At 47.7% G+C, this 18228-nt stretch overlaps 1 protein-coding gene and 1 long non-coding RNA gene across 2 annotated transcripts in view; both read right to left on the bottom strand.

The window, feature by feature from the left end:
* LOC133420222 (tetratricopeptide repeat protein 39B) overlaps positions 1 to 15953 on the bottom strand; it is a 29382-nt gene extending 13429 nt beyond the window's left edge. Inside the window, exons 1-8 of the mRNA XM_061709837.1 lie at positions 15756 to 15953; positions 5808 to 5842; positions 4417 to 4521; positions 4181 to 4312; positions 3663 to 3733; positions 1830 to 1897; positions 1297 to 1361; positions 1114 to 1219 (exon numbers count right to left, since the gene is read on the bottom strand). Of these exons, the coding sequence (XP_061565821.1) occupies positions 1114 to 1219; positions 1297 to 1361; positions 1830 to 1897; positions 3663 to 3733; positions 4181 to 4312; positions 4417 to 4521; positions 5808 to 5842; positions 15756 to 15809 (636 nt within the window). The 5' untranslated portion in view covers positions 15810 to 15953. The remainder of the gene's footprint in view (positions 1 to 1113; positions 1220 to 1296; positions 1362 to 1829; positions 1898 to 3662; positions 3734 to 4180; positions 4313 to 4416; positions 4522 to 5807; positions 5843 to 15755) is intronic.
* LOC133420238 (uncharacterized) lies at positions 3315 to 3655 on the bottom strand. Its single transcript, XR_009770592.1, has 3 exons — positions 3507 to 3655; positions 3426 to 3465; positions 3315 to 3365 (listed from the first exon to the last, which is right to left on the bottom strand). It is a non-coding gene; the product is annotated as an uncharacterized LOC133420238 (long non-coding RNA).
* Positions 15954 to 18228: the final 2275 nt, after the last annotated feature.

Raw genomic sequence — 18228 nt, 5'->3', positions numbered from 1 at the left:
AAGGAAGGAAGGAAGGAAGGAAGGAAGGAAGGAAGGAAGGAAGGAAGGAAGGAAGGAAGGAAGGAAGGAAGGAAGGAAGGAAGGAAGGGAGGAAGGGAGGAAAGAGATGGAGGAATGAAGGAAGTAGGAAGGAAGGAAGGAAGGAAGGAAGGAAGGAAGGAAGGAAGGAAGGAAGGAAGGAAGGAAGGAAGGAAGGAAGGAAGGGAAAAAAGAAGGAAGGAAGGGAAAAAAGAAGGAAGGAAGGAAGGAAGGAAGGAAGGGAAAAAAGAAGGAAGGAAGGAAGGAAGGAAGGGAGGAAGGAAGGAAGGAAGGAAGGAAGGGAAAAAAGAAGGAAGGAAGGGAAAAAAGAAGGAAGGAAGGAAGGAAGGGAAAAAAGAAGGAAGGAAGGAAGGAAGGAAGGGAAAAAAGAAGGAAGGAAGGAAGGAAGGAAGGAAGGAAGGAAGGAAGGAAGGAAGGAAGGAAGGAAGGAAGGAAGGAAGGGAAAAAAGAAGGAAGGAAGGGAAAAAAGAAGGAAGGAAGGAAGGAAGGGAAAAAAGAAGGAAGGAAGGAAGGAAGGAAGGGAAAAAAGAAGGAAGGAAGGAAGGAAGGAAGGAAGGAAGGAAGGAAGACAGAAAGAAAGAAAGAAAGAAAGAAAGAAAGAAAGAAAGAAAGAAAGAAAGGAAGGAAGGAAGGAAGGAAGGAAGGAAGGAAGGAAGGAAGGAAGGAAGGAAGGAAGGAAGGAAGGAAGGAAGGAAGGAAAAGAAAGAAAAAGAAAAGAAAAAGGTGGAGTTGAATTGGTATTTTTTTTAACGTCATTTTTATCGTTATCGGGATAAATGCCAGAAATGATCGTGATACATTTTTTTGTCCATACCGCCCATCCCTAGTGATTAGCCTCCTCCTGGTCTTGCGTTCCCATTAGGTGTTTACATGACCAAATATTCGGTTAGAAAAGGAGTAACCCAGGGGTCAGAGTCGGGTTTTTAAAAACCAGAATATGAGCAAATTCCGGTTATTCAAAGGGGTTATTGGTGTTTACATGGCCGTGCAAAACCGGGTTATTGCTAATATTCCGGTTGGAAAAGGGTTATTGATGCATGGAAACGCAATCAATGTGAGGTGTAAGACACCCACCAGGTTGAAGGAGCCGACCCCCAGCTTGACTCCGCCCTCGAACTGTCTGAAGGAGTCGGACCGGCCGGCGAGGTCCTGGGAGGCGCTCAGCACATTCTGACAGTCCCTGGTGGACGACAACGAGACTCTCAACACCTGCATCTGAGGATCCTGTTCTCCTAAACATCTGCTGCTTCCACCCACTTGTAGATCTGGTAGCTGGTTCGGATCTTGATGCCTCCTTTGATGAAACTGATCATGTTCTCATCCTGGACAGAAAAGAACCACGGGAGGAATTAGAGACGTCCCTCCAGACCCGAGGGGGGACATCTGGTCTGACTCAGTGCAGGAAGTGGAGGAAGTTACAGAATACTGACTGCCAGGGACTGGATCCAGACCAGCAGGTAATCCAGTGACCACTAAGACCTGGATCTGGACCCTAGTGGTCTGTAGAGGACCTGCAGGTCTGGATCTGGACCCTAGTGGTCTGTAGAGGACCTGCAGGTCTGGATCTGGACCCTAGTGGTCTGTAGAGGACCTGCAGGTCTGGATCTGGACCCTAGTGGTCTGTAGAGGACCTGCAGCTCTGGATCTGGACCCTAGTGGTCTGTAGAGGACCTGCAGGTCTGGATCTGGACCCTAGTGGTCTGTAGAGGACCTGCAGGTCTGGATCTGGACCCTAGACCCATCTGAAAACCAGATGTTGGTCCTCATGTTGAGGTTTTAGACCTGCTGACCTGCACAAACGTGAGCGTAGCTTTCTGCAGGAGACACTCGGCGTAGCAGATCTCTGCGTGCATCTCCTCTGCAAACACACCAGCACACCTGTAAACATCTGTAAACACCTGTAAAGCACCTGTAAACATCTGTAAAATACCTGCAAACATCTGTAAACACCTGTAATTATCTGTTAAAATCTGTAAACATCTATAAACATGCTTTTGTCCTGTCTTATCTTCAGAGTCTCTCTTTTTCACTCCTCCGAAATTCTACAATCATGGAATTGATTAACTGGTCTCTCAGTACAATTGACCAAATTTTTGCGATGAGAAGTCAGGGGGTAAGGGAGCCCTCCTGCCCCGACGGGACATTTTTTGCTGGATACAAAATGGATTCCTATAAACATTGGAAACCGTTGTGTTTGGCGATCCTGTCTGTGGAGGACATTGAAGATGCCTTCATAACTGGATGTATGATAGCACGATTTCTTCTAATTGGAGTTGGGGGATTCCTAGTCTATCGACAAACGCGTAAGTCATCGACAGTTGCTTTGGCCCTTTCCGAGCTGCCGGACGTGGCTGAGGGGAAAAGCTCTGCGACTAACACTCTGACTTTAACGCTGGGAGAGCTAAACCGCAAGCTGGATGCGATTCTTGAACAGAATCGCAGGCTGGCGGCGGTCTTTGAGCTCATTGGCAAGATGGAGAAGACCTTGGAGAAGTTGGAAGCTCGGCTTGGCGGGAATTGATCACAAATTCGTCTGTTTGGAGTCGCCATTGATGAACCAGAGACTAAAGGCAGACGGAAAATTACTGGAGTCTGCCTGTTTTCTTTTCAATACAATTGTTGATTTTATAATCTGGCCTTGACAGGGCAGCTTGGCCAGTTGCTCCAGTCACAATCTCCCTGGTGGAATGTAAACAAGTGTCTCTGCCCCCACTAACCCTCCCCTCTCCCAGGAACATCTGTGGACCTGTTTCAGAACTGTACCGAGCCGTCTGATAACATCAAGGACATTGGCTGAGGAGCAGCTCTGGGGCAAAGTTCACAGACTTACCACTCACACACACACTTGCTGATAACCACACCTCCCTCATCTCAACGCCTTCCCGGCCCCCCCTCTTATCAGCCCCCCCCAACACAGTCTCCGGGTTTCAAGCGTCACGAAGCCACGGCGATCACTTGGATGCACCGTGCCGGGATCGCCCCCAACCCCCCACCCCCACACACCCACATGCAAGTCTTGTGATGATGTTTGTTGCTTTGTTTGCCGAGGTGTTTTTTGCACCTTGACACTGCGTATTATACTCAGTGTGAAGATGTGTTTTTTCTCCTCCCCCCCTAAGGTGTTACCCTTAGGAAAAATAGGCGCATAATACCATCGTGTCGCCGCCGGTGTATCCGAAGTCAAAAACATGTTTTTCTAAACTGCCAATAAAACCTGATTCTGTTCTGATAAATACCTGTAATTATCTGTTAAAATCTGTAAACATCTATGAACATCTGTAAACACCTGTAATTATCTGTAAACACCTGTAAACATCTGTAAACACCTGTAATATTCTGTAAATCCCTGTAATTATCCGTAAACATCTGTAATTATCTGTAAACACCTGTAATATTCTGTAAACCCCTGTAATTATCTGTAAACATCTGTAATTATCTGTAAACATCTGTAAAACACCTGTAAACACCTGTAATTATCTGTAAAGACCTGTAAACATCTGTAAACACCTGTAAACATCTGTAAAACATCTGTAAACACCTGTAATACTCTGTAAACATCTGTAACCACCTGTAACCACCTGTAACCACGGCGACCCAGAGGGCCGGTCTCGGCGGTCACCTACGTTCTTGCAGGCTGGACTGCTTGCTGATCAGACCGGACAGGGACCCGACCACCGAGTTCCTCTTCCTGAACCTGCAGAGACCAGAACCAGAACCATCAGAACCACCAGAACCACCACCTGTAGGAGCCATATATTTTATTTTGGTATGTTCTTCTTCCAAACAGCTAGGGGGCTGTATTTATTCATTTATTTATTTATGAGACCAGCAGCGGAGTCATGCCAGGGTATTTAAGTTGATTATAATTTGACACAGGTGTTGCTGATGAAAGGGGAAGCAAACAGTTTTCGATTTTGCTCTGTGTTAAGTTGTGGTTTTTCTACTTTATTTACACATATTGTTACGTTGATAAAGGTGGTTATTAAAAAGCGGTTGTCATCATACCATCAAGGAATCCTGTTGATCTTATTTAGCGGAGTACATGTCAAAACAATACAATCAGCAGCGCCGCAATATTAGATGTAGTCGCTACACCACCAGACCCACCAGGCCCACTGAGACTAACGGCGGGGGTTCAAACCTCTGGCAGGTCTGCAGCGCCTCCTTGATGGTTGCCATGGCAGCCTGGATGTCCCGGTGCTCAAAGGTCATGGCGGCCTGCATCACCAGGATGCTGCTGTAGCCCAGAGCGTGGTACATGCTGTCCCTCCACCTGCGGACGGAGGGACCGTGAACACCCGGGTGCAGGACGGCCGAGGAGTACACCATAAACAATAACAAGTGTTTATGTGGATGTGAGTGTGTTGCCATGGTAACCAGGGTTTCAGCAGGTCCAGGGCCTGAGAGAACTTGTTGTTGAGGACCAGGTTGAGAGCAGCCTGGGTCTCCTGGATGGAGGTGTGCAGGTCCATGTGGCAGGTCCTGCACACACACACACACACACATTATATACACACACACACACACACACACACACACACACACACACACACACACACACACACACACACACACATTATATACACACACACACACACACACACACACACACACACACACACACACACACACACACACACACACACACACACACACACACACATGATATATATATATACACAACCACACACACACACACACACACACACTAGGGCTGGGCGATATATCGAGATTTTAAAATATATCGATATATTTTCAAATGCGATATGGTACGAGACAATATCGTTTATATCGATTTAAAAAAATATATATATATATATATTTTTTTGATATAGCTTATTTTGTGACAAATTGAATTGAATGTTTTATTTGAGATTTGCACAAATGTTTTGTTATTTGCACAACTGTCAACCTCAGTGGAAAAGTCTGCCTGTTACTGCCTACATTGTATTAATTGTACAGTGTATTTTAATTTAATTGTTACGCACGCACGCACGCACGCACACACACACAGTTTAAACATCACTGGGACACACAAGTATGTGTCCAGATGTGACAGACACTTCCATGTTCAGATTTGATTATGCACGTGTTTTCGTGTACGTGTGTACACGTGTGTGTATATGCGTATGTGTACGTGTATATGTGTGTGTGTATATATCTGAATATGTGTGTGTGTGTGTGTGTGTGTATGTGTATATCTCATAGCTATCATTTTTGTCCATCGTTCCTGTAGTTTCTTGTACCGGCCCCCTTTTTTCTCTTCTGTGCATGTTTGCAGGCCGGAGCCTCAGGAGCTGCGTGCTGGCCTGCGGTCCCGGTCCCCCCCCATCCCCATCCCCGGTCATCCCGTTGCTGCTTCCACCTGCCTGCTGTGCTGCTGACGTCCCTGACTCCCCCAGTCTGGCCTTCGGCAGGATGATCCCCCTTTATGAGCCTGATCCTGGTCCAGGTTTCTTCCCTCCTAAAGGGGAGTTTTTCTTGCCACTGTTTGGCTTAAGGCTTTTCTCCCACTATGGGAGTTTTTACCTGCCATTGTTTATGTAATAACTGCTCGGGGGTTTATGTTCTGGGTCTCTGAAAAGCGTCTAGAGACAACATCTGTTGTATTAGACGCTATATAAATAAAATTGAATTGAATTGAATATGTGTGTGTGTGTGTGTGTGTGTGTGTGTGTGTGTGTGTGTGTGTGTGTGTGTGTGTGTGTGTGTGTGTGTGTGTGTGTGTGTGTGTGTGTGTGTGTGTGTGTGTGTGTGTGTGTACTCACGAAGGGCTCCGGTCCACTGCGTCCTCGAAACATTCCTGAAACACAAACACCAGGAGGTGAGCTGGACCGTCGGGACAGAAACCTGGTTCTGGTTCTGGATCCGGCTGAACCGGATTATTGCTTTGATCATTCACCTGATGAGGTCATGTGACCTGATGAGGTCATGTGACCTGATGAGGTCATGTGACCACCTGTGCACCTGTCATGGAGGTGGACTCATTATTAACCTCACCAGTGTTGGGACTAACGCGTTATTTAGTAACGCGTTACAGTAACGCCGTTAGTTTTGCAGTAACTAATACTCTAACGTATTACTTTTTAAATTCAGTAACGCAGTTACCGTTACCAAGGCTGCGTTACTCCGTTATTTCTGGCTACAGTGAAGCTTTTTTCCCCACACGCGGAGACCAGAGGAAACGTAGTGGGCGTTCTTTCAAAAACATGACGGTCATGGAGAGACAAGAGAAAGCAAGTTTCTCAACGTGGAGATATTGTCATTACAGTAATCCCTGGTTTTTCGCAGGGATTACGTTCCAAAAAGAACCCGTGGTAAGTGAAATTCTTTTTACAATTAAAAAGGCTTCAAATTGCAGAGTTCAGCACCGCCTCGCACGTATTCCACTGCTCTTCTGAGCCGCTGCATCCCGACTCGCGCTGCAGCGTCTTTTCTCCTAAAGCCGCGGTGCAGGTGTGTTTTTTCAAGAGAAGAAAATAGTTATAGGTCGTTTTGTCGCTCTTTTTTTCTTCTGGGCAAAAAGATTCTTATAAACCGACATGCCACCATGGATTATATCTGAGACTGTAATGAACGATTCATCAAAGGGTCCCGTTCTTGAGCTGCTGCTGAAGCTCATTGGCCGTTCTCAGCATTGTTGCTAAGAGACCAACGTTATTGATACAGGAAGTGAAGAAGCGGGGAGACTGTTTAGCCAATCAGAATGCAGAACACGATGCACAATACAAATCCACAGTACCTGCTGAAATGAAGCTAGAGGGGCATTAATGGGAGCATTTAAAATAATGTTTTTATTTAAAGTGACTAAATAGTTACTTCTCATTGTAACACATTACTTTTTGGTCTAAGTAACTGAGTTACTTTTTTAATGAAGTAACTAGTAATGGTAACTAGTTACTATTTTTCAGTAACTAGCACTACACTGAACCTCACAGATGTAAACAAACACCACAACAACAACCAACCAGCCCCAAAACCAGGGGTTCTGGGACGGACCGGAGGGTCCAGGACCTGGTGGTCAGTAGAGGACCTGCGGGTCTGGATCTGGACCCTGGTGGTCAGTAGAGGACCTGCGGGTCTGGATCTGGATCCTAGTGGATCTTCAAGAACCCAGGATCCGTATCCTCCATCCAGGAGGAGAGGTTCTGGTTCTGCTGTCCAGCCTCCGGTCCCGCTGCCTCAGCGCGGCTCCGTAACCACATTAGTCCGCACCACTCGATCAGAACCCGGTTCCCTCGGGGCCTCGGAACCGGGCTAATAATAGCATCCACAGACAGGCCCTTACATAAGAGCCGGAGCAGCCAGACCGGGTCCAGCCCGGTCCGGCTGCAGCCGTCCAGCTGCTGAGATCCATGTGGGCTGAGAGGCAGATCTAAAAACAGAACATTGATCCCCGGATCTGTGGAGGTTGAGTTGGCTCTCACTCAGCCGGTACCAGAGACCCAGCCGGGTAGAACTGCAGGTCTCTATTAGGGATGGGCGGTATGGACTAAAAAATGTATCACGATAATTTCTGGCATTTATCCCGATAACGATAAAAATGACGATAAAAAAAATACCAATTCAACTCCACCTTTTGTAACTATAAATCTATCTCTCTCTCAGATCCGCCATGTTTGTTACACAAAAACGTCATCGACGGGAATTTATCCTTTCTTTCTTTCTTTCTTTCTTTCTTTCTTTCTTTCTTTCTTTCTTTCTTTCTTTCTTTCTTTCTTTCTTTCTTTCTTTCTGGCTCATTTCCTTCCTTCCTTCTTTTTTCCCTTCCTTCCTTCCTTCCTTCCTTCCTTCCTTCCTTCCTTCCTTCCTTCCTTCCTTCCTTCCTTCCTTCCTTCCTTCCTTCCTTCCTTCCTTCTTTTTTCCCTTCCTTCCTTCCTTCCTTCCTTCCTTCCTTCCTTCCTTCCTTCCTTCCTTCCTTCCTTCCTTCCTTCCTTCCTTCCTTCTTTCCTTCCTTCCTTCTTTTTTCCCTTCCTTCCTTCCTTCCTTCCTTCCTTCCTTCCTTCCTTCCTTCCTTCCTTCCTTCCTTCCTTCCTTCCTTCTTTCCTCCTGCTCTCTCCTTCCTTCATCCCTTCCTCTTTTCTCCCTTCCTTCCTTCCTTCCTTCCTTCCTTCCTTCCTTCCTTCCTTCCTTCCTTCCTTCCTTCCTTCCTTCCTTCCTTCCTTCCTTCCTTCCTTCCTTCCTTCCTTCCTTCCTTCCTTCATGTACGTTGTGCGTGGATTTAACGCAGAACCATAAATCAGCTTTACACAAAAACATCATCAACGGGAATTTATCGTTTTTACCGTGAGATGACAAATTCTTATCGTGAGGAATTTTTTTGACGGTATATCGTGAACGGTAAAATATCACCCATTCCTAGTCTCTATTAAGGGCTGTCCGGTCTCTGTATGATCGGAGCAGGAGTTTGGTTCGCATTGCCGGCAGTAGGTCAGACTTGTTCCCGGTGCATGTTGGACTCCGGCAGGGCTGCCCTTTGTCACCGGTCCTGTTCATAATTTTTATGGACAGGATTTCTAGGCGCAGCCAGGGGCCGGAGGGGATCCGGTTTGGGAACCACAGGATTTCATCTCTGCTTTTTGCAGATGATGTTGTCTTGTTGGCTTCATCGGACCGGGACCTCCAGCATGTGCTGGGGCGGTTTGGGGCCGAGTGCGACGCGGCAGGGATGAGAATCAGCACCTCCAAAACCGAGGCCATGGTTCTCCACCGGGAAAGGGTGGCGTGCCTTCTCCGGGTGGGTGGAGAAGTCCTGCCTCAGGTGGAGGAGTTCAAGTATCTCTGGGTCTTGTTCACGAGTGAGGGAACAATGGAGCGGGAGATTGACAGACGGATCGGTGCAGCGTCCGCAGTTATGCGGTCGATGTACTGGACCGTCGTGGTGAAGAGGGAGCTGAGTCGAAAGGCCAAGCTCTCGATTTACCGGTCAATCTACGCACCTACCCTCACCTATGGTCATGAACTTTGGGTAGTGACCGAAAGGACAAGATCGCGGATACAAGCGGCCGAGATGAGCTTCCTCCGCAGGGCGGCTGGACGCTCCCTTAGAGATGAGTTTCCTCCGCAGGGTGGCTGGACGCTCCCTTAGAGATGAGTTTCCTCCGCAGGGCGGCTGGACGCTCCCTTAGAGATGAGTTTCCTCCGCAGGGTGGCTGGACGCTCCCTTAGAGATAGGGTGAGGAGTTCGGTCACCCGGGAGAAGCTCGGAGTCGAGCCGCTACTCCTTCACGTTGAGAGGAGTCAGCTGAGGTGGCTTGGGCATCTGTACCGGATCCTCCTGGACGCCTCCCTAGGGAGGTGTTCCAGGCATGTCCCACCTCCCTAGGGAGGTGTTCCAGGCATGTCCCACCGGGAGGAGACCCCGGGGAAAACCCAGGACACGCTGGAGAGACTATGTCTCTCGGCTGGCCTGGGAACGCCTCGGACTCCCCTGGAAGAGCTGGAGGAAGTGATGAGGAAGAGCTGGAGGAAAAGTAAGAGGAAGAGCTGGAGGAAGAGCTGGAGGAAGAGCTGGAGGAAGAGCCGGAGGAAAAGTAAGAGGAAGAGCCGGAGGAAGAGCTGGAGGAAGAGCTGGAGGAAGAGCTGGAGGAAGAGCTGGAGGAAGAGCTGGAGGAAGAGCTAGAGGAAGAGCTGGAGGAAGAGCCGGAGGAAGAGAAGAAGAGCTGGAGGAAGAGCCGGAGGAAGAGCTGGAGGAAGAGTTGGAGGAAGAGTCGGAGGAAGAGCCGGAGGAAGAGATGGAGGAAGAGCCGGAGGAAGAGCTGGAGGAAGAGCCGGAGGAAGAGAAGAAGAGCTGGAGGAAGAGTCGGAGGAAGAGAAGAAGAGCTGGAGGAAGAGTCGGAGAAAGAGCTGGAGGAAGAGCTGGAGGAAGAGCCGGAGGAAGAGAAGAAGAGCTGGAGGAAGAGTCGGAGAAAGAGCTGGAGGAAGAGCTGGAGGAAGAGCTGGAGGAAGAGTCGGATGAAGAGCTGGAGGAAGAGCTGGAGGAAGAGTCGGAGGAAGAGCTGGAGGAAGAGCTGGAGGAAGAGTCGGAGGAAGAGCTGGAGGAAGAGCTGGAGGAAGAGATGGAGGAAGAGCTGGAGGAAGAGCTGGAGGAAGAGCTGGAGGAAGAGCTGGAGGAAGAGCTGGAGGAAGAGCTTGAGGAAAAGCTTGAGGAAGAGCTTGAGGAAGAGCTGGAGGAAGAGCTGGAGGAAGAGCTGGAGGAAGAGCTGGAGGAAGAGCTGGAGGAAGTGTCTGGGGTGAAGGAAGTCTGGGCATCTCTGCTGAGACTGCTGCCCCCGCGACCCGGATCCGGATAAGCGGCAGGAAATGGATGGATGGACATTCTTGAATGTTTTTGATAATACACTTGTTTTATATTAAACATTTTCTTGAACTTGTAGATAGAACTGCACATTTTTAGGTCGTTTTCCCAACTATTCCATATTTCTCTGGCCTTAACTGATGTACATCTCTTTTTAATATTTGTTCTTACTGTCGTCGTCTCAAACATGAGTTTCCCCCTCAGGTCATAGCGGGATTCTTTTATTTGGAACAAATCCTGAATGCAGTTCCTAAACTGACCACTACGGTTCTCTGGTGATAAGTAAAGGTTTGTGTTTCCAGCCGTCAGCAGGATGAAGTTTGACCCGTTAACCGACCCGGGGCAGGACCGGTCTCTGGTGACAGCTCATCAATTAGTCAGGACCGTCTGGCTGGTCCTGATGGGTCCAGTTACCAGACCCGGGCCGACCCGGTTGGCTGGGAGAAACCAGTGAACCTCCAGACAAACACTGAACCTGCTGGTCCTTCAGGGACCTCGGAGTCCAGACCAGACCAACAAAACCAGACCAGACCAACAAAACCAGACACACCAGACAAACCAGACCAGACCGTTTGAAATTCTACCAATGCTGGATTATATCAGAAGAGGACAGGTCTGGGTTTTAGAGCTCCTGGCGTGTGACGTCGGTCGTCCTCCACTAACTAGATCACCTCCCTGACATTCAGCAGAACAACACCACGCTGTGTCTCTAACTGGAGTCATCGGTGGTGACCTCCGTTCGACCTCCGGCCTGCAGAGACAGACGTCTCCGGTCAGACGTCTGAGTCCTGCTGCTGCAACGTTCAACAACACTCCTCTTTTGTCCTGTAAACGCGTCGTTCTTCACCCAGTCAGCTGAATTCCTCTGGAATTGGAGGAGCCTGACGGAGGAGGGTGACCGGAGGTCCCACCGGTGCGTTTCTGCGTCGTGCGTTTTTGCGTGCGTTTTTTCGTGCGTTTTTTCGTGCGTTTTTGCGTGCGCTTCTGCGTCGTGCGTTTTTGCGTGCGTTTTTTCGTGCGTTTTGCGTGTTTTTGCCTTTTTTCGTGCGTTTTTGCGTGCGTTAGTTTTGCGTGCGTTTTTTCGTGCGTTTTTGCGTGCGCTTTTGCGTGCGTGCGTTTCTGCGTCGTGCGTTTTTGCGTGCGTTTTGCGTGTGTTTTTGCCTTTTTTCGTGCGTTTTTGCGTGCGTTATTTTTTCGTGCGTTTTTTCGTGCGTTTTTTCGTGCGTTTTTGCGTGCGTTTTTGCATGCGTTTTTTCGTACGAAAAACGCACGAAAAACGTACGAAAGTACGTTTTTTCGTACGTTTTTGCGTGCGTTTTTTCGTGCGTTTTTTTCGTTTTCGCCACCGGAGGTCCCACCGGAGGTCCCACCGGAGGTCCCACCGCAGGTTAAACCAGAGGTCCAACCGGAGGTCCAAGCGGAGGTTAAACCGGAGGTCCAACCGGAGGTCCAACCGGAGGTCCAACCGGAGGTCCAAGCGGAGGTCAGACTGGAGGTCCAACCGGAGGTCCAACCGGAGGTCCAAGCGGAGGTTAAACCGGAGGTCCCACCGGAGGTCCCACCGGAGGTCCCACCAGAGGTCCCACCGGAGGTTAAACCGGAGGTCCCACCGGAGGTCCCACCGGAGGTCCCACCGGAGGTCCCACCGGAGGTTAAACCGGAGGTCCCACCGGAGGTCCCACCGGAGGTCCCACCGGAGGTCCAAGCGGAGGTTAAACCGGAGGTCCAAGCGGAGGTCCAACCGGAGGTCCAAGCGGAGGTCCAAGCGGAGGTTAAACCGGAGGTCCAACCGGAGGTCCCACCGGAGGTCAGACCGGAGGTCCCACCGGAGGTTAAACCGGAGGTCCCACCGGAGGTCCCACCGGAGGTCCCACCGGAGGTCCAAGCGGAGGTCCAACCGGAGGTCCAAGCGGAGGTCCAAGCGGAGGTTAAACCGGAGGTCCAACCGGAGGTCCCACCGGAGGTCAGACCGGAGGTCCCACCGGAGGTTAAACCGGAGGTCCAAGCGGAGGTCCAACCGGAGGTCCAACCGGAGGTCCAACCGGAGGTTAAACCGGAGGTCCAAGCGGAGGTTAAACCGGAGGTTAAACCGGAGGTTAAACCGGAGGTCCAAACGGAGGTCCAAACGGAGGTTAAACCGGAGGTCCAAACGGAGGTCCAACCGGAGGTTAAATCGGAGGTCCCACCGGAGGTTAAACCGGAGGTCTAACCGGAGGTCTAACCGGAGGTCAAACCGGAGGTCAAACCGGAGGTCCCACCGGAGGTTAAATCGGAGGTCCCACCGGAGGTCCCACCGGAGGTCCCAGCGGAGGTCCAACCGGAGGTCCAACCGGAGGTCCCACCGGAGGTCAGACCGGAGGTCCAACCGGAGGAACCGGAGGTCTCACCGGAGGTCCCACCGGAGGTCAAACCGGAGGTCCCACCGGAGGTCCCACCGGAGGTCCAAGCGGAGGTCCAACCGGAGGTCCAACCGGAGGTCTAAGCGGAGGTCCAACCGGAGGTCCCACCGGAGGTCCAACCGGAGGTCCCACCGGAGGTCCAACCGGAGGTTAAACCGGAGGTCCAACCGCAGGTCCAACCGGAGGTCTAAGCGGAGGTCAGACCGGAGGTCCCACCGGAGGTTAAACCGGAGGTCCAACCGGAGGTCCAACCGGAGGTCCAACCGGAGGTTTCAGCGGAGGTCCAACCGGAGGTCCAACCGGAGGTCCAACCGGAGGTCCAACCGGAGGTCCCACCGGAGGTCCCACTGGAGGTCCCACCGGAGGTTTCAGCGGAGGTCCAACCGGAGGTCCAAGCGGAGGTTTCAGCGGAGGTTCTACCGGAGGTTTCAGCCCGGTACCGCCAGTCTCAGTGTTTCACTACTGGAACGAGGATGTTTGAACAGATTTAATCAGTGTTATTGATTAGCATATTGTAGCATAAGCTAAGTCAGCTAAGCTAAAGTAGCTAACTGTGATTGACAGGAGGGGGCGTGTCCTCGTCATCTCCTCTTCAGAAACCTGTCGATGACATCACACCCGGTCAGTCCAGGTCCGGCGAAACCAGACCTGCTGTTTACATGAGCCCACACACACTCACACACACACACACACACACACACACACACACACACACACACACACACACACACACACACACACACACACACACACACACACACACACACACACAGGAAGTTTCACCTCCTCAAAGCTGATTAGAGCTTATAACAATAATCAGCTGAGCTGCAGGTACCGGGGTGACGACCCGGTCGACCCGGAGAACCGGATTAGCTGCTCTGTGAGGACACCGGGGGGGGACCAGAACCTTCCAGACCGACCAGAACCGATCCAGAACAGGTGACCCACCCGTCCCCGTCCCCGGGTCAGACCTAGGCTGCGTCCGAAATCACATCCTTCCACCCTAATGAGTGTGTGAGATTGTTTAGTTTAGTGCGTCCAAAACATTACAACGTACTCAATAGTGTGTACTATCCATACTCATTCTGGAGAAATGTATTAGTGTGGATTGATGGACACTAGCTAAGCAGAAACTTCCCACAATGCAATGCAGTGGCGTTTGGTTGCTAAGTGATACGCATATGTCATAAGTATAATATTAAGTATAATAATATTCATTCATTCATTCATTCATATATAATATCATATATCATAATATAATATTAAGTATAATAATATTATTATATAATATTTAGTGATGCCCCGATTGTTCGGTAACCAAAATTGTTCGGCCGAAAATGGCAAAAAAACACTTTCGGTGTTCGGTGGAATAAGTGGGAAAAAAACCGAACAATTAATAACGGCGTTGTAAAATAAGGAAATAGACTGGCCGCTCCCGTACCGGTTGCACCACAAACATAAATCGTTGGCCAACCAAAAAGTAACCACATAAGAATTTTACCTAACATTCACCAGCAGGTGGAACCAAAACAACATAATGCTGGGAAATTAAAACATCTTCAGTTTTTTATGTTCAATAAATATTTTCTACCTTGTAATTTTGTAAAAGATTTTTTTCTTTGAAAAGCATGCCTAAATCAAATGTATTTGATTCATGCAATGGTGAAAAAATTGGCAAAATAAATGAAAAACTCCGAAGAACCATGTTCGGTATTGTTCGGTATTCGGCCGAGTGTTTATTATTATTTTCGGTTTTGGTTTTGGCCAAAAATTTTCATTTCGGTGGATCACTAATAATATTAATATTATAATATTCGTATTTAATAATATTATATAATGTCATCTTGTTTGTGCCAGAATAAACGGGAAAGAGCAGAGCTGCTATTGCTGCTGTGACAGGTTACCATGGTAACAACCCCGCCCCCTCCCTACGGCAGGAAGCGCCGTGTGCGCTCTTAATAGTACGTCTGAATGAATGCACACTAATGATATTTACTCAAAAGTGTGCCGAATTTAAGGCCACGTTTACACATAGTCGGGTATTTACAAAAACGGATATTTCCCCCTCTACGTTTTAAAAATACCCTCGTTTACACGAACCCGCATAAATACGCTGTTAAGGTGCTATGAGCATCCAAACCTACAGGGGGCAGTGTAACGAGAAGATAAAGTCATGCTAGCCAATCAGAATCCTGGAAAAAAACATCAACAAATGACACGTGTGAAGCCTGAATAATATGGTTCCGCGTTAAATCGACGGCGTAGCCTACGTACGGTGCGCGTCGCCGCGTACCCTACGCCGTAGGCTCTGTGTTGGTGTAACGCGGAACCATAAATCACCCTTGACTGCAGTTACTTCCAAGACGGAACGAGAGTCTTTCGTTTGGAGTGACAGAGAAGTGGAGTTACTTTTAAGTGTGACGTTAGAATATAAAACAGGTAAAATACAAGAAAATATTGACGGTGGCCAAACTAATTGTAAACACAGGTCGCACTCATGATGCTGGTGACGTTTCTGTCTCATAATGTGACGTTCTGAAGCCTAAATGTCTGTTTCCCTCCGTTTACAAGCAAACGTGAAAACAGAGTTTTTGAAAATCTCCACTTTGGCCGAAATTTTCAGAAATGATCGTTTTTGGTGACTTTGAGCTTCGTTTTCGTGTAAACGAACGGCCAAAACGCATGAAAACACCACCGTTTTTGCTACGTGTAAACGGGGCATAAGTATACTTTTTAGTATATACTGTTTAGTATGGCATTTTGGACGCACCCCCTGGTTCTGATGGTTCTGTTAACCCCGCCCCTTCACGTTAGCCCCGCCCCCTCGCCTGCGGAGCATCAATTGATTGGCTGCCGTGCGCGTGCACGCGTGCAGCATCGGCCACGCACGGAACCCACAATCTAGTTTGGTCTCTTGCGCGTCCCCGTCCCGGAACCGGCGGTTCTGGTTCTGGTTCTGGTTCGGGTCCGCGCCCCCGCGGTGACGTGTCCGGGATGCGCGTCCCCGCGGCGGGTCCCACCTCCTCCTCCTGCTCCTCGGCCTCCGCTCCGGGGCCGGGCCCGGCGTGGGCCATGTCGGAACCGCTGTCCTCCTCCCTCCCTCACCGGGGTCCGGTACCCTCAGCCCGTCGGAACCGCTGCGGTCCCGGTCCAGGTCCAGGTCCAGGTCCAGCTCGTCCCCGAGTTCTGCTCTCTCTTCCGCGAATTCACACACCTCCGCTCCCTCAAGCCTGATTTATGCTTCCGCGTTACACCGACGCAGAGCGGTGCGCGTCGCCGCGTACCCTACGGCGTAGTTTCTGCGTCGATGTAACGCGGGACCATAAATCAGGCTTTAGCCCCGCCCCTAACTCCGCCCTTAGCCTCGCCCCCTTCCTGCCGGGGGGGCGGGGCTCCATCCTGGACCGAAGCAGCTCTGAACGACTAACGGTGTTCTGTCCAAAACAGAAGAATTAGAAAGGTTAGAAAAGAATTAGAAATAGAATTAGAATTAGAAAAGAAATTAGATTAGAATTAATTAAATTAGAATTAGAAAAGAAAGGTTCTGCGTTACCCTGGATTCTACGACGGAGTATTAGGGCCAAACTAAGCCCAAAAAAAAGGAAATTACGAGAATAAAGTCATAATAATATGAGAATAAAGTCGTAATATTACGAGAATAAAGTCGTAATATTAAATATATTATAAATATATAAATATAACTTCACAAGATGCTCAATATTCCTCATTTTAACACATGCTCTTCCTGTTAGATTTCTCATAAATTATATGCTCTTAATATTACGACTTTATTCTTTTAATATTACGACTTTATTCTCATAAATTACAACTTTATTCTCGTAATATTACGACATTATTCTCGTAATGTTACGACTTTATTCTCGTAATATTATGACTATTCTCATAATGAGAATAGCATTATTTTATAGTAATAAAGTAATTTTATTTTTGCATGTACCATACTCATGTACTGGCAGCACTTTAATATTCAACTATTTAACTATGTATTACTATTTATCATGTACCACAGCAGATAGAAATAGCACTACAGCACTTTAGTTCTCAAACCATCCATTTCCCCAGCACGGGTTTTATCGTCATTTTTATTGTGAATGCATATGCCATGTTATGTATGCTATATTGTTTTTCTTTTTTTGTGATTATTATTTTTGTTGTTGTGATTTTTGCTGATTACATCTGGCAGGGGGACTACCGATGTAAATCAGCCTATGGCTGCAATCTGGGTGCATCTACATTTTATTTTTTTATTAAAAGAAAATGTTGATTGATGTACACTGTCCCTACCAAAATAAATAAATTGAAAATTTAATTTTTTTTTTTGTCTTAGTTGGGCCTAATACTCCGTCGTAGTGAACTTTCTTAACCAGTAAACTACCTCATTCTGTGCAATATTTTCTATTTTCTATCCATAATGTTCCAATATTCCTTACTTATCTATGTGCAATACTCTTCCATCCTTTCATGTGCAATATTCTTCCACTCATTCATGTACATTTTTATCCTCCCATTCAGTCTTTTTTTATAGTGTATGTATATATATATATATATATATATATATATATATATATATATATATTATGCTTCCTGTTTTTCATTTTGTTGTTTACAGTACTTGTTTACATAGTCTTTGCATGTGTGCACTTTTACGGAGCTGCTGCCTAATCTCATTGTACCAGTATAATGATAATAAAGGCTTTCTATTCTATTCTATTCTATAATATTACGACTTTATTCTATTACGAATTTATTCTGGCAACATTATGACTTTATTCTCATTCTCGTAATGTTACGATTTTATTCTCGTAATGTTACAACTTTATTCTCGTAATATTATGACTTTATTCTCATAATATTACAACTTTATTCTAATAATATTACGACTTTATTCTCGTAATATTACGACTTTATTCCCATAATATTACGACTTTATTCTATTACGAATTTATTCTCGCAACATTATGACTTTTTTCTCATTATATTATGACTTTATTCTCGTAATTTCCCTTTCTTTTGTCTTAGTTTGGCCCTAATATTCGCGCTGCTTGGATTCACAGCTGCTGCACTCTCGACGCCTGCAGTGGGCGTGGTCTGTAGTGGGCGGGGCCTGCAGTGGGCGTGGCCTGTAGTGGGCGGGGCTAAAGCTGCGCTGCAGAACTGGAGGAAACAGTGCATATAGTTTACATATATCTATATATAGCTGCACATCTTCAGTTTCCTATTTCACCATGGATCACACTTTGGGAAGCCGCCTTTATGTTTTAGAGTTATTTCTGTGTAGATAAGAGTGAGTTTGATGCTCCTTAACAAGTTTGGTCCTGGATCAACGTCAACCATCATCATTGGTCCCGGTGAAGCTGCAGTCTGTCTGCGCTGAACACTGACACACCAGGTCATGATGTTTAAACTGTGTTTTGGGATTAATAAGGATGGTTTTTTTTTTTGTTTTTTTTTTATATTTTTTTATCCCCGATT

The sequence above is a fragment of the Cololabis saira genome, chromosome 20 (assembly GCF_033807715.1).
Source record: "Cololabis saira isolate AMF1-May2022 chromosome 20, fColSai1.1, whole genome shotgun sequence".
NCBI classification, from domain to species: domain Eukaryota; kingdom Metazoa; phylum Chordata; class Actinopteri; order Beloniformes; family Belonidae; genus Cololabis; species Cololabis saira.
The sequence above is the reverse complement of the archived record's forward strand: the minus strand, read 5'-3'. Positions and strand labels throughout refer to the sequence as shown.